Source organism: Pteropus vampyrus, unplaced genomic scaffold (genome assembly GCF_000151845.1).
Source record: "Pteropus vampyrus isolate Shadow unplaced genomic scaffold, Pvam_2.0 Scaffold436, whole genome shotgun sequence".
Taxonomy (NCBI): Eukaryota; Metazoa; Chordata; class Mammalia; order Chiroptera; family Pteropodidae; genus Pteropus; species Pteropus vampyrus.
Window position 1 is genome coordinate 713,924 of NW_011889217.1, and position 16,201 is coordinate 730,124.

Here is a 16,201-nt window from a genome sequence, read left to right on the forward strand (position 1 = left end):
GAGCTCTAAGTCCAGTGGAGTATGGCCTCAAGACCTATAGAATTGGGAGCTAGGGAATGACTTCTTTAAAATACTGAGACCTAATTTCTGAGAAAACAACAACAATAAAGGGGCTCCTTCAGCATGGATTGTGCACAGACTTCTTTCTGACGAGTACAGTATAGAAAAGAGATAAAAAGAGTAACTTTACAGTGGAGAAACCTGAAACACTATCTCAGCCAGGTGACTGAAGTCAATATCAACACTGATGTCATGTTAATATTATGTGCCCTCAATATGTGATGAAAATGTTATTTTACCCCTGTGATCTTCTCCCCATGACCCCGCTCTAATCATGAGAAAAACATTTCAAATCCTACTTGAGGAACATTATACAACATACTTGACTAGTACTCTTCAAAACTTTCAAGGTCATCAAAAACAAGGAAAGTCTGAGAAACTCAGAGTCAAGAGGAATCTAACAAAACCTGAAAACTAAAAATACTGAGGTGTCCAGGATAGGATCCTAGAACAGAAAAAGGAAACTAAGGGAATGTGAACCAATATATAAATATTGGTTCATTAATTGTAACGTATGTACTATACTAATAATTGGGGAAAATGGGTGCCTATGGGAAAATATGGGAACTCTCTGTACTATCTTCTCAATTTTTCTATAAGTCTAAAACTATTGTGAAAAAAAGTCTATTAAATTATGGAGGGGGTTGTATCCAGAATACAGCTTTGCCTTTAAAGTATTTTTTCTTCCTTTAAAGTTCCTATTAATGGATAATTTACCATGTGCCAGTGTTAAACCTTGTATATAGATGATCTCATTTAATCTTTATAACTGCTTATGATAGGTATAATTTACCTTCTTTTACAGAAGCTTATGAAGAAGGAATAATATAATATAAATGGTGGAGCACGTTTTAGGAGCACGTTTTAAAAGATGCACGTTTAGCATCTTTTCGATCCTAAAATTTTAAGTGTGTGAAATTTTCACAGTATCTTGGATTTTCTAGGAAACGTTTAGTCAGTTATTATAGAATATGCCATTCTGGAAGAAAGGAGTATTCTATCTAAATCATGAGGACTGAAGACTGTCTCCACATCTCACTTCTGCATGATTATCTTAAAAGTCCCTCGATTCCAGGTTGGACCTTCAAGCTCAAAGAATCTATAACGGGGTCAAAGTTCACCAACAGTACTTCATTTTACAAATGGGTAAACCGAAGGATAGCCAGAGTACTTGTCTCAAATCACAGAGAGAAGGGCCAGGAACCCAGGTTCAGTCCGTATTGTTATTTCTCTATTTCCCACAGCTTCCTCTTTGTAGTTAAGAAGGGAAGTAGAAACTGGCCTGCCTTCCCCGTTTCTGGATAGAAACTGTCCCCCCGCCCCCCAAATGGGTGACATACTGCCTTCCAAGGACACACTGGCGTGAGGGCTGAACCTGCAGAAAAGTTGTCGGGACGCCTGTTTCCACCGATAAGGCCCGCATTCTCAGCACATCCTTGTCAAGCATCTACCGAGTGCAGGGACAACGTGCTGTGTGTCGCGGGGAGGGGCCTGCAGAGGACCACGGCTCTTGGGAGGATGGCTGAGGACTATAGATACACATAGGGGAAGGAGGGAGCTGATGACCCTAGGACCAAAGGTCTCATCCGTGGCGCACCTTGGGAACCAGGGCGTCAAGCCGCATAACCGTCATTTTGGGGCCAAGGGCACTCTCTGAGGCCACCCTCGGCTTCCACAACTGCTTGGCCCTTTAAGGGTGGGGTACACGCGCCGGCGTCACAAAGCGCCGCCACCGCGCTGGGCGGTGGAGAGGAGGCGGGGAAGTGGGAGGAGGAGGAGGACGACGACGAGGGCGGGGGAGGGAGGGGCGCGCGCAAGCGCGTCGGGCCGCCAGCCACCGAGAGCCACCCCCCTCCCGGCGCGCGCCCCTCCTCCTTCTCTTCCTCCCTCCTTCTCGGCTCCGTCGCTCCCGCGGCGCGAGGCGCTCTCTCTCTCTCTTCTCCTCCTCCTCTGCCGTCGCCCCTCCCCCCGCGCAGCCGCCGCCGCCGCCGCGATGGCCCAGCAGCAGATGACCAGCTCTCAGAAGGCCCTGATGCTGGAGCTGAAATCCCTGCAGGAGGAACCGGTGGAGGGCTTCCGGATCACCCTGGTGGATGAGTCCGACCTCTACAACTGGGAGGTTGCCATCTTCGGACCCCCCAACACCCTCTACGAAGGCGGCTACTTCAAGGTATTCCCCCCACCCCCACACTAGGCTCCCCTGGCGGAGGCCTTTGCTCCCCGACGCGCTCGGCTGTTTTCGGGGCCAAGAGTGTGAGCGCGGGTTAGCGGAGGGGCCTCCTCACCTCGGCAGCCCCCTTCCCCCACCCGGGGAGGCAGGAAGGCCTTGCTCACCGAGTGCCTTTTCTTTGTCATAGGGGCGGGGGCGGGAGGCCAGACTGCACCGGGAAATAGGAAAGCCTCTCTGGCTAGGGTAGTGGCGACCAGGGGTGGAGGGTGGCTGTCTTTGTTTTGTTTCTTCAGCTGAAGGTGTATGGGAAGAAAGGTGGTCTGTCTGTCCCCTCTCGTTCTCCCATCAGAACCATCCCTGCGCAGGCTGGAACTGCCCCAGAGGGCAGAGTGACCTGCACTTATTGGATTGGACCTTTCTTTTTTGGGGGGTGGGGGAGGGGTATTAGCCTGTCATTCCATTCGATAGGCTGCCTGGTGACCTGACATTTTGAGGATTTGATGGGTTTCTGGCAGAGTAGTAGTTCCAACTTTGCGTTTCAGTGGCGGTAATAAAGAATAGGAACCTAGGGGCGGTAAACAAGGATACCTGCATTTTCTACCCTTTTCCATTTGAGGGAACTTTTAAGCCCTCTTTCTGGCCTCATTCTCTGTCTACTTCTGTGGTGTTTCAGAATGCCCTTTGTCCTCACCCTGCCACCAACTTTACTGGCTTTGTTGTTGTTGCTGCTGCTGTTTATGTAGAAATAGCCAGAGGGTGGAACTTGTTATGTAGAGAGATTGATAGTTTCCCACTTTAGTGAGACGAAATTGAAACCCTTTGCTCAGGTGGCTAACTCTAGCAAATGGAGTGGTCTCACAGATTAAAAGTATCATTTGAGGTGAAGTGGTTTCACTGAGTAGGACGGCTCCGTAGACAGGGACCATAGATAGTGTTTCCATTGTTTCCCATGACTTTAGAATAGTGGTTATTTTTCAGTCTGGTGGGTTTTTTTAATCCTATGGTAGAATAACTTGGAGATATTAAGGATTTTTTTTATTTTCTGTTTTATCTTTTACCATTTTTGAAGGGACAAATCACACATTGATGGTTGAATGTTTTAAATGGTGCAGAGACAGAGAATTGAGTGCTTAGGAATCCATTTAATTTTTGTATTTCCAAAGTTAAGTCAAATAGAACAGTGAGTAGTTTGTTTTGAAGGGAGGGGCTATCTTGGCAAAAGGTTTAAATGAGTATCTTAAGTCATGGAGTTACGATGTTTATTTTTAGGACTACCCAGTTTTTGTTTTCTATCTTACTAAAGGTAGAGAAGCCTGTTTCAGGCTTGGAATTGGGTCAAGTTTGTAGATAATGTGAAGAATTGATAGGGGAATGCCTCATTTTTTTGTGGACTCCATACGCAGTACTTTTCAGATGCAGATATTTAAAATCATTAAGTAAACATACAAGTTATTAGTTTAGGAACCTTCTCTTGTCAATTATAAATATTTTTAAATATCGGAAAATTAATTCCACAAAATGGAATTTATGTTATAACTTCTAGCAAAGCATTATTGAGCAAAATTTACTGGCTAAATTTAGTGGAGTAAAGTTTAATTTCCAGAATGATGTTTGGAACAATTGATAGTCAAGATAAATGGATACTAGTTAGAATATTATCACTCCAGTGGAGTTTGTTAAAAAACTGTGTTTTCGGTTTGTTATTATTTTTGCTTAAGTAACTGTGAAAGGAGTGTGGATGACCTCAGTTTGGAATAGGTAATATGTAAAGAGGATTCCCTGCAGCGTACACTCATTTACATTGTGCTTATTAATTTCAGTCCTATTTAAAAGAATGGTTTAATCGCCAGTTTTGTTGTGTTGTTTCTTTTATCTTTGAGTGTTTTTACCTTTAATTGTGACATTTAAAATATATGAAAGTTCTGATTTTATATTTTAGTCTTGTGTGTGTGAGACTATTCAATTTCATTTTCCCCTTATTATTTGGCCTTTTATCTCAAAATCCTTAATTGGAAACAGGCAAATTTATGGTCTTGAGCAGTTAACACTGGTGATAGATTTAAAACCATTGTTTTTTATTTCAGTGCTTTTGTCTTAAAACAAGGCTTTTAGTGTGTCCTGCTACAGCTGCAGTTAAAAGTTGGCACAACTTTTTACCACTGTTTTCCGTTATCAAGTCGTAGTCCTTCAGTGTTTAGTATAATTTATTTTCTAGTTAAACTCTTCTCTATTTTGCATAATAGTTCCTGAAGGCAGTGCAACTTGCTAAAATTTTTCATAATGTGACTTTTTAAACTTTTACCTATTAATAAATAGGCTCCTAATTGATCCTTTTACCATGAAATAGTTGGCTTCAGTCTGGTTCAACTGTGATGTCTGTTATAGAGACTTGTGAGACCTATATATCTCAAATTTTCTGATTCATCTTGCTTTTGTTTCTTAAAAAATATCTTGAATCCATGTGATTATTAGCTTTGGAGAGTATTATGTATGTATAATGGGAAAAGATAGTTTCTTGTGTTTATTTTTTTGCTTATTGTAAAATCTTTTTGTGGCCTTGCTTTTTATCCAGTTTCTTGATCTCATTGACATACCAAGTGAATTTCTTTGCTGCTCTGAATTTTTGTTCTAAGGGTCAATCATTACAAAACAAAAAGTAGGAGATGGCTTAGAATAGGGGTCCCCAGTTCCTGGGCTGCAAACCAGTACTGGTCCGTGGCCTGTTAGGAACCTGACTGCAGTGCAGGAGGCTAGTGAGCTAAGAAGCTTCATCTGTATTTGCAGCTGCTCCCCAGAGCTAGCATCACCGCTTCAGCTCCTCCTCAGATCATCAGGGTTTAGATTCTCATAGGAGCACCAGTCTCTGGTTCCAAAAAGGTTGGGGATAGCTGTCTTAGAAAACCAAGAACATTAAAACTGTGGAGTAGGTTGGAATTTTATAATGGTATGGGAGGAATGAATTATTGATCGAGTCAGCAGCTCATAATGACTTTTAACAAGTTCACCTCCATTCTTTTAAAAAGAACTGTCTTTTCACATAACTCTTGGTAATGATCTTAATGTAGCTGCTTTGATATAGAACCTCCTTGCAACTCCTGCATTAATTATCTAAAAGCATGATAGTGAGTCTAGAGATCAGAAAGTGAGAGTGGCTCTTTTATGATGTGCATAACATAAAAATTTAAATGAGACAGAAAGCTTAAGTATAGCAGTTACCTTTTTGTAGTTTTGATTTCATTCAATAATCTGAGGGAATAAAATATTAAGTATGTTCCATTTTCAGAAACTCCAAACTGATTATTTTATTTTATTTTATTTTTATTTTTTTAGGCGAGGCAGCCCTTGGTTGACCTTGCAGATTGCAAGGACCTTGTCAGCTTGCAATCCCTTATTTTTTTTATTTTTTACTCTTATAGCACCTGGTCTTCCTAGGTGGTTTCCCATTCAAGTACTAACCAGGCCTGACCCTGCTTAGCTACCGGAATCAGACGGGATCGAGCTTGTTCAGGGTAGCATGGACATAGACCAAACTGATTATTTAGAAAGTATTTGTTACACACGCAAAGTTTTCCTTGGTAGGAGCTTCTTTATCAGATTTAACACTTTGGTTTATGTTAAAGAAACTCTTTAATAATAGTCTTTAAAAATAAAGAATATGTATATTATTTTCATTGGTTTTAGAAATAATGAATTTTCTCTCTCCCCGCCCCTCCCTCCAAAAAACCCCACAAAACTTTTGTGGAGGGCAGTGTCCTTCATATTATAGTGTACTTTATTTTATGACTGTAATTCTTAATATGTAGTTTGAAGGATTGTTTTAAGAAAGTGATTCTTAGTCTTTTTGCTATATCGATCTTTTTGAGAAATTAATGATTTTTCTCTGGAAAAAAATAGACAAATAAACTAGTTAGTATATATTTTCTGAGAGTTAACTGACAAGTTTAGACTTCCTGTTTTATGGGATTTGATAGGCAACTAAAAACAACAACTCTAAAATTATAAGTGTAATGCTATTTTTTAAAAACAATTGTATGATGAATCAGTCAGTTAGAAATTTATTTTTTAATTTTTCCTCTTTTACTTTGAGAATAACTCTTAGAGCTTTTAGCTATAATCTTTTCCGGAAGCTGAAGTTGCCTTGAGTGCTGGGTGAACTAAGGCAACATTGTAAATGGAAACATAGTTAATGTCTAGTGGTTTGGGGCACTAAAAGTAGTTTTAGTGTCCCCTTACCCCGAAAATATAGCACCTCAGTATTTTATAGAATATGCTTTTACCATATGGATTTCAAGAAGCATATTTATCTAGTTTTTAACTTCTCTGAAATTGAGCTGTGTCTTAGAATCTACGAAGTTTTATAGTTGCCACTAGTGCAGATATTCCGTATGCATGAAACTTCCTTATTCTGGAAACAGGTGCCTGAAAAGACTTTCACCAGTGTCAGTTGTAAGACTTAATGGATTCTAATTGTGAGAGAACATTTAAATCCAATGTATTTTTTTTCAATGCCAGCATCAGTGTCTTAAATTTGATAAAATAAGGATTATTTCTTCTTGAACAAAGGATTTGGGCCTTAATATTTTCTTTGTAGCATGTTGATTTCTTTTTTCAGAGATTTGTGTTAGCAAACTATTTATTGAGCACTCATCAAAGGCAAAGCACTGTAGGAAAAGTCACTACATTATCGATAGTAAGGGAAAGTATAAGGACATAGATAACCTTAGAGCTTTTATGAATGATCTCATAAAATTCTTTGTGTAGACTTTAAAATATGGAAATGTGAGGTGTAGGTATTATTGATGCAATTGTAAATGGTAATTAAAATCTAAGCTATTAAATTTAAGCCCAGTTAGAACATTTGTCAACATAATCAATCTATTAAGATAAAATATTCTGTTCCATCTTTGCAATATAGTATTAGTGGTCTTAGTCTGTTTGAGACAGGTGAAAGACCATCGAAGAAACGTCCACCTCTGCTCATATTGTTATGGGAAAGTAACAGTGAGGAAGAGTTATAAATTCAGAGATTAGGACTCCAGAACTCCATCTTGCTGAAGATAATATTTTAAAGGTTTAATTTTATGTTCCTAAACTTCTTTTGGACTGTTTCATATATAATACATAGATGTCCAAGTAAGAGTGAACCAACCCCTTTGAATGTGCTGTCAATACAGAACTAATTTATCTCAGCTTTATTCAGCAAGGAATTGTTATTCAGAATTTATGTACCTTTAAATAAGTTGATTCCGAAGTAAATAGAATGATTAATAATTTTAGTTCAGATTGCCAAAGTTTGAAATTATTCTTCCATGTGAGAATTGGAAAATTCAGATTTTGGAATATGTAAGATAGATAGTGAATAATCATTTTAAACACCTGTATATAATTTGTTTTAATAACAAATATAAAAATGCTTTTGTTATAACAAATAATAAATCGAATTCCTGTGAACCTGTTGGCAAGGTAAGTAGAATGAGCACTTAAAACATGCTAAAACTTTGAATGCCATATCAAATTGCAGATACACACTACTAAGGATTTAGTAATGAAGGCATTAGTAGCTAACCTTGTTGAGTGTTTACTATATGACACGAACTTTGCATAGAATATCATATAATCCTCCTGTGATGTGTGTGGTGACTATTCTCATATACAGCAAATCTTCACAATGTCTTTAATAGGTTCTGTGACTTTAAGCGAAATGACATTTTTACCATAGGCTAATTGATTTAAAAGTTAAATTCCTATGGCATCTCATCAATGTTATAGCAAAATAACATTGAATGAAATGATGTTATTCGAAGACCTGCTGTACAGTCATGCATAACTACATTTCGGTCAACAATAGACCACGTATACAACAGTGATTCCGTAAGATTATAATGGAGCTGAAAAATTCCTATTGTCTAGTGATGTCATAATGTTATAGTGCAACACATAACTTAGGTTTATGGTGATGCTGTCGTAAACTTGTGCTACCAGTTGTATAAAAGTATAGCACATACAATTATGTACAGTATATAATACTTGATAATGATAATAAATGACTTACTGGTTTATATACTTATTATATTGTACTTTTTATTGTTTTAGAATATACTCTTTCTACTTATAAAAAAAATGTTTGCAGTAAAACAGTATACCGTATTGTGCCTGCAGCAGCCTCAAAACCTTAATGTTTAACACTTCTCTTGATTGCATCATTCCACTTATGTTTGATTTAACCATGTGTTATTTTGTCATCATGGCCCCTAAGTGTACAAAATTAACACTGCTAATGTATCTTTAAGAGACCATGTTGAGTGATTGACGTGGAAATGAAATTAAGAGTGATTAAGGACTATAAAGGTAGAAAATCAGTGATGGTTATTGCTTATCAGTCAGATATGTCCCATTTCGCCATAGCTATGGTCTTGAAGAACAAAGTGATGGAAGCCATTAAAGAATATGCTTCATTGAAGGCAATGAGACTAACAAAAATTTGAAAAGGGTCGTTAGATATGGAGAAACTTCTAACGACCTGGATTGAAGACCAGACACAGAAGCATATCCCTCTCAGCACTGTGATGATAGCAGCCAAAGCAAAAATTTTGTAAAGTTACAAGAAAAGGCTGGACCCAACTACGATGTTGAATTTACTGCTAGCTCTGGGTGGTTTAAACGATTCAAGAATTGTTAATTCATTATATAATGAAAAAGTGAGTGGTGAGTCAGAATGCTGATGGACAATGTGGATATGCTGATTGTGGAGGAAAATTATTCGCTATAGGAAATATTCAATATGGATGAAACCTTATTCAGGAAACAGGTGCGTGAAAGGACTTTCATCCATTAAGGAGGCCAGCTCAATGCCAGGTTTTAATGCTTTTAAGGACAGGACAGCATTCTTGCTTGTGCTGGGTGGCCGGGGAGCGGTGTTGCAGACTATAAATTCAAACCCTTTTAGATATGGCAGGATGAGAATCCCAGGGCCTTCAAGCATATCAATAAGCATACATTGTCAGTAATAAAAAGTCATGGATGACCAAGCACCTTTTCCAAGATGCCCTCCTGGATTGCTTTGCCAGCAAAATGGAGAAGTATTGTTTGGAGAATAACATACCTTTTAAGATTTTGCTTATAGTTGATGCTCCCGGACATCCTCTTTATTGGTGATCTTCATCTGAATATCAATGTGGCTTCTCCCTCTAAACACCACCTCCTTGATCCAAACAGTGGATCAAAGACTTATAGCAGTTTTTAAGGCCTGAAAACGACCTTTGTCCAGGCTATTGCTACAACTGAGAAAGACAGGCAATTGTGGAAGAATTACAACATCCATGACTGCATCAAGAACCTTGCTTGGGCTTGGGGTGATGTCACCAGGGAGTGTATGAATGGCATCTGGAAGAAGACACTCAAGAGTTTTTATCTATGACTTCAAAGGATTTACCAAGCATGAAGAGGTTGCAAAAATCAACAATGCTGTGTTGAGATGGTAGAACCTTTAACCTGGGTGTGGATGAAGATGACATTGAGGATCCTCCTGGAGGTGGTTCCTGAGGAATTGACTAATGAGTTGTTGGAACTGGAACAGGAACACTGTAGCTAAAGAAGAGGCAAGAGAAAGGGAAAATGCAGAAGAAAAAGAGGAACCCACAAGAAAACTCACAGGAAAGGGTTTAGCAGAAGCTTTTACAGACCTCACCAAGCCCCCGAAAAAGTTGAAAAACATGGACCCCAACGCTGAAAGGTCGAATATTCATGGTACATTATCTACTTACAAGGAAGTCTATGATGAAAAACAAAAAACAAAAAAACAACACCATGGACATATTTCTGAAAAGACTGACACCTCAAGAAGAGCCTGAGGTAGGTCATTTATGAGGGATTGCATAAGAGGCATTGTTATCGTAGAAGGTGACAACTCCATGTGTTATTGCCCCTGAAGACCCAATAGGACAAGATGTTGAGGTGGAATACAGTGATGTTGATGTTCCTGTCCCTGTGGAGCATTTTATAAGAACTATTTTAAATTTAAACTTAAAGTTCATAAAAGTAATTATCTGCTCCTTCTAAATTATGGGAAGAGACTGCTATGACTTCAGTTTATATCTTTTAAATTCACTGGAAAAATTGGATTTTTTTGTTCTTGGACTATTTCAGTTAGAGAATGATACATCGTCGTAGAAGGATTTTTTAAATTGCCAAATTCCTTTAATAGTGACTTTAAGTGGGGAGAGTGGGATGGCGCTACTGTTGATAAATATAATCCTAAGAAAACTAGTTTTGGGATTAGAAATTATAAAACACATCTGAAGTGACGGTGTGGGGTTATGGAGAATGATGGAGTTATATTTTAGTACAAATTGGTTTATGCTTTTAAAGTAGTAATGCCTTAATACTTTTCCAAGTATACTTAAGCACCATAGGAAACTTGAGCAGTTCAAAACTTCTTTGTTGTTCTAGCAGTTGATTATGTTAAGTGGTATTCTTCACCTCTATTCCAGCATCTTTAGATCAGTACTATATAGTTTAGTCTGCATTTGGATTTCTAAATTTCATAATTCTTTGTTGTTGTTGTTTTAATATTTTTTAGGTGAGGCAACCCTTGGTTGACCTCACAGATTGCAAGGACCTTGTCAGCTTACAGTCCCTTATTTTTTTATTTTTTACGCCTACAGCACCTGGTCTTCCTAGGTGGTCTCCCATCCAATTACTAACCAAGCCCGACCCTGCTTAGCTTCCGAGATCAGACGAGATCGGACTTGTTCAGAGTGACATGGCCATAGACTCATAATTCTTTATTTACCTCCTTTGCAGTATTTGCTGCATGGGCAGCTGATACTTAATTTGAGGGATAAATTCCAGGAAATAGTTTGAATTACTATGCACATTTAGTGTACATAGTAATTCAAATTGTAAAAATTGAATGATTACTACCTTGTTGAAAATAGCCATGGCCCCATTTATGATAATATTAAGAATTGGCAAAGTTACAAAAACTTGGGCAATATGTAGTAATCTTTTACAGAAACAGTGATTTAAAGCTTGGAAAACAGATTTTTAAGTTTACCTATAACCATACCTGATATATGTAATAAGGCAAAACAAAAAGTTTTATTCAAAAGAATATCCACCTATGTAATTTTATTAACCAGTGTCACCCCAATAAATTTAATAAAATTAAAAAGACTATCCTTCATATGATTTGAAACTTGTGAAATTGTTGGCAGAGGCACAGGTAAAATTAGTCTAATACTTTATATTCAGTCATTTTTGACTAAAAAAATTGTATTACTCAGATTATTTATCTTATTCACCAAGTTAAATCTGAGAATCATTTTTAAATGTTAAAACAGTGCACATTACAGAAGTAAAGATCTTCCACTAATAAAGACATTAAGAAGTTGTACAATAGGCTCTGAAGACAATTCTCAAAAAAGGAATCCTAAATTGTTTTGAGCAATGGTGGTGTAGCAGTGTTGGAGTGGGTATATAGCCAGCCTTCTGAGGAGGGCAAAGCTCATTTGAGTTCTGGTAGTTGGGTTTAAAAAAACAAACAAACAAAAAAAACTATTACTTGAAAAGGCCCATCTTTGTCTTATCACTTAACTGTTTCCCCCATTAGCTAAACAGGAATAAGAATAATGATATATTTAAGCCATTAAGGACTAACACCTGTGGGAAAAACATCAATGCTAATGTTTAAAAAAAAAAGTATAATAACAATATTCTCAAGGTTCTTACCTAAATTCTTCGGAATTTGTTAATTATATTTTAACATTTATTGTAAATAAGAATAACAATTCCCTAGATAAGGAAAGAAAAGTCATACTGAAGATACAGAAATTCAGTAGAATTTAAAGATTTAAGGAATCTTATGTTAATAGAGCTTTTAATGGGGAGAGCACTTCCTGTGTTTTGAATTGATAAATCTCCACCTTTCTTATATAACTTTTTCTGAAGTTAGTTATTGGTAAATTCTGAAATAAGTTATGTACAGAGAGGTTTCTTGAATAAAAAAAAAATGGTAGTAAGTGGTAAAACTGGAAAAGTTACATGTATTGAGGAAATCAATTATTTCTAACTTAAAATTTTTCTGTTGTGATGAATCATAGTGTGTGAATCTAAATTAACTCTTAGATCATGAGCTCTTTTAAGAAGTTCCACTTAGTCTTTAAATTTCCTTAGCATTTGGCATAGCACCTAAAAGAGTAATACTTAAAATCTTTTTTGAGGGTGGAGAAGCGTCACATCTTTTGAGAATGGCAGCCCCCTCCCTCCAAATTCTGCATATAATTTCAAGCAATTCTGATATCTGAATTTTTCCATAGACCTTAAGTGATTCACCCCCTAGTCTGGAACTTAGTGGTACACTAGTGGCTAAATATTTGAACTGTTCAGTTCCTCTAGCTGTGATTTCTTTTGGGGGAAGGAATTGTATTTTATTTGAGTTTTTTTCATCAGTGACATTTTATCTGTAGTTGCCTGGTTGCCTCAGATCTAATGTTCTTGGTGACTGAAGGTTTGGCTAATTGATTGAAATCTTGGTTATATAGTAATATAGCAAATTAGGACCTTTGTATAGCGCTCTTCTTGTAATTTAAATATTATAAAACTTATTTAGGAGAGGTTAAGAATTTTGTAACAGTGATAATGAAAGGCATTAGCAAAATCTGCCAGCTATAACAACCTTGACTTCTATAGTCCCTTGGTGAAGATTGCTTAACTTCATGTGGAAAATCTAATGAATAAAAACAAAAACAGTTAAGCCCAATTCTTTTTAACCTTTTTTGAATATCAAAAGACATTAGATCTTTTAAAAGCAGACTAGAAGGGTGTTTTAGAAGTGCAGAATTTCTTACAGAGCAGAGTATTTTGATGCTTTAACAGAATCGGAATACTTAGTAAAGTACATTTTTATAGCTGTACTTGTACTTGGATAATACTCTGCATACATGTATTTTGTTAAAGAATTATTTCGGTGAAGTTTAGCCAAATACATATATTCCCCTCACTTCCATGTATAAAGTCTCCTAAATATAAGGTTAAGTATATCTTGCCCATTCTGTTTATGTATATACCTTGAACAAATTAAGCACTTCTTACCAAAGTAGAGTAGGGAGGGAACTTTTAAAATAGCTTAAATTTCTTTGACAAGAATTGTTACAAACAACCTCTCCTGGGTTATTGTTCTAGCCACCATATATGTCCTGAAGACTTTTAAGTCTACAGTCTCTAATTAGACCTCTTGAGTTTTTGCCTGCCTATTAGACAATTCCACCAGTATGTCCTATTTACACTAAAGATTTAAATACTAAACTAGACTCCACTTTTTCCCATAAGCTGCTTCTATATTCGCTCTCCTGGATATTGGACGCTGTCTACCCAGTCACAAGCCTGGAAGCTGGAAATCAGTTCAGATGATTTCTGCTTCCCTATTTCCACATATCTAATTCTTTTTAGTACTTCATGTCTCTGGTATTTAGCCCCCCTTCATTCCTACTGTCACCATGTAAGTTCACTCAGTTGTCACTCACTTGAACTGTGTGACAGTAACCTCTTTACTCTGTCTTATGCCTCTCCAGTTTATGATGTCACCAGAGTAACCTTTCTAAAGCTCTAAACTGACCTGTTCCCACCAAAAAGAAAAACTAGCAGCTCATCTTTCACAAAATTAAGTAAAAATTCCTTTGTGTGACATCCAAGGCCCTTCATGATCTGGTTCTTGCTTACTTTTCCAGCTGTATTTCCTGTTCTTGCCTGATAGGTGATCTTTGACAGTGCCATTGTCAAAAGCTGTTATCTGTCCGGAATGCCCTTTCCAATTTTTCTCCTGCCCTCTTTAGTCCATTGAACTCCAGCTTCTATTTTACGACCCAATTTACTATGAATGACTTATTGAAAACTTGGATGCTTCCCCCTCTACCCCTGCTTCCCCCAATTAAATTGTTTTAAAGTAAACCCCAGACAGCATATCCTTTCATTCTTAAATACTGGAATTCCTAAAAGATAAGGACTCTTAAAACATAATCATATTAGTCTTACACTTGCATAATAAACAATAAATTCCTTAACATTATTTAATGTCCAATGTTCAGATTTCCTCAGTTGTCTCATAGATATACTTTTAAGTTAGTTTGAATCAGGATCAGAAATGAGATTCAGGTCTACGGCCATGCTACCCTGAACACGCCATATCTTGTCTAATCTCGGAAGGTAAGCAGGGTCGGGCCTGGTTAGTACTTGGATGGGAGACCACCTAGGAAGACCAGGTGCTGTAGGCGTAAAAAAAAATAAAATAAGGTTCATTTACATATGCTGCCTACAAGACTCACTTCAGATTAAAAGATACACACAGACTAAAAGTAAGGGGACGGGGAATGATATGGCATGATGGACCTAGAGAGTAGTGTGCTGAGTGGAATAAAAGGAAGACACATGCCATGTGATTGCATGTATATGTGGAATCTAAAGATCAAAAAACAAACTCATAGATAAAGAGAATATTTTGAGGATCACCAGATGGGAGAGGGGTTTAGGAGGTTGGCAAAAAGTGGGGAGAGATTTAAGAAGTTCACATTGGTAGTCATGGAGATAGAAAGTGTAGCATAAGGAATATAGCCAATATTGTAATAACTGTATGGTGTTAGAGAGGCACTAGATTGGGGTGATCATTTTGTGATTTATATAGATATCTAATCACCGTGTTGTACACCTGAAACTAATATAGTATTGCATGCTAACTGTAATTGAAAATTTAAAAAAATTATTGAAAAGTAAGGTTCACAGTTGCATTTGGTTGATTTGCCTATTAAGACTTTCTTAATCTATCAATTTTCCTTTTTTTAAATAACAGCTTTATTGAAATATAATTTACATACCATACAATTCACCCATTTAAATGTACAATTCAGTGGTTTTTAGTTATACAGCCATAAACAGTCAATCTAGAACATTTTTATCACCCAAAAAGAATTTCCATGCTCATTAGTAGTCACTCCCCATTACTCCCCAAGCCCTGGGCAATTATTCTATCTGTGACTATAGATGTGCCTATTCTGTAAGTGTATAGATTTACATTTCACATAAATGACATAATATTATACATGCTCTTTTGTGACTGGACTCTTTCATTTAGCATGTTTTCAAGGTTCATGTAATTTGCGGCATGTATCAGTACGTCAGTTCTTTTTTTGGTAAATAGTGTGCCATGGTATGGACAATTTTATTTATCCATTCATCATTGCTGAACATTGGGTTTTCCACTATTTGGCTGTTATAAATAATACTGTGTGGACATTTTAATTTCATTTTTTTTGAGTATTTACCTAGGAATAGAATTACTGGATCATATGTTAACCCTATGTATAACCATTTGAGGAACTGCCAGACTGTTCTCCAAAGTAGCTGCACCATTTTACATTCCCACTAGCAGTGTATGAGGGTTCTAATTTCTTCATAGTTTCACTAATACTTGTTTTCTCTCTTTTTAAAAAATTGTATTTCTTGGTGATTGAATGTATTTACCTGCTGACTGCTGCCTTCAGTTTTAAAGAATTCACAATTGGACTGGTCATAATTATATTTTTTTACAAACTAAAAGGATATTATTATAGTACTAAAAATAATGGAAAGTTACTATATTTTTAACACTGGAGGTTACCAGACATTTGTTATAAAGTAATTATGGAAAGTTCTAGCCCTAAACCTAGTTAGTTAGCTCCTTATTTTTTCCACATTATTTCTTCTCTGCTTTAATTCTTAAACTTTCCCATGCAAGACCTGGTTATATCTCAGCTTCAACATGGAGCTATTTAAATTCAGGTTAGTAGATATGGTGGAGAAAAATACTAAGTCCTTGATGGAGTTCATGTATCATGCAGTTGTTATACAGGAATTTAAATTTTATAACATTGAAGATGTAATGAAGAACATTTATTAAGGGCATTCATTTATCGTTTTTATTTTAAACTAGTCTAGAAAAAC

The 16,201-nt window shown here is 36.9% G+C and overlaps 1 protein-coding gene and 3 pseudogenes across 1 annotated transcript in view; 2 read left to right on the forward strand and 2 right to left on the reverse strand.

Annotated features, from left to right (window-relative positions):
* The first annotated feature begins 1,998 nt into the window (after positions 1-1,998).
* The window catches only part of UBE2R2 (ubiquitin conjugating enzyme E2 R2), an 86,205-nt gene continuing 72,002 nt past the window's right edge, over positions 1,999-16,201 (forward strand). Inside the window, exon 1 of the mRNA XM_011381405.2 lies at positions 1,999-2,230. Coding sequence (XP_011379707.1) covers positions 2,054-2,230 — 177 coding nt within the window. The 5' untranslated portion in view covers positions 1,999-2,053. The remainder of the gene's footprint in view (positions 2,231-16,201) is intronic.
* LOC111732285 lies at positions 5,638-5,756 on the reverse strand (annotated as a pseudogene).
* Positions 10,885-11,003, reverse strand: LOC111732261 (annotated as a pseudogene).
* LOC111732270 lies at positions 14,381-14,499 on the forward strand (annotated as a pseudogene).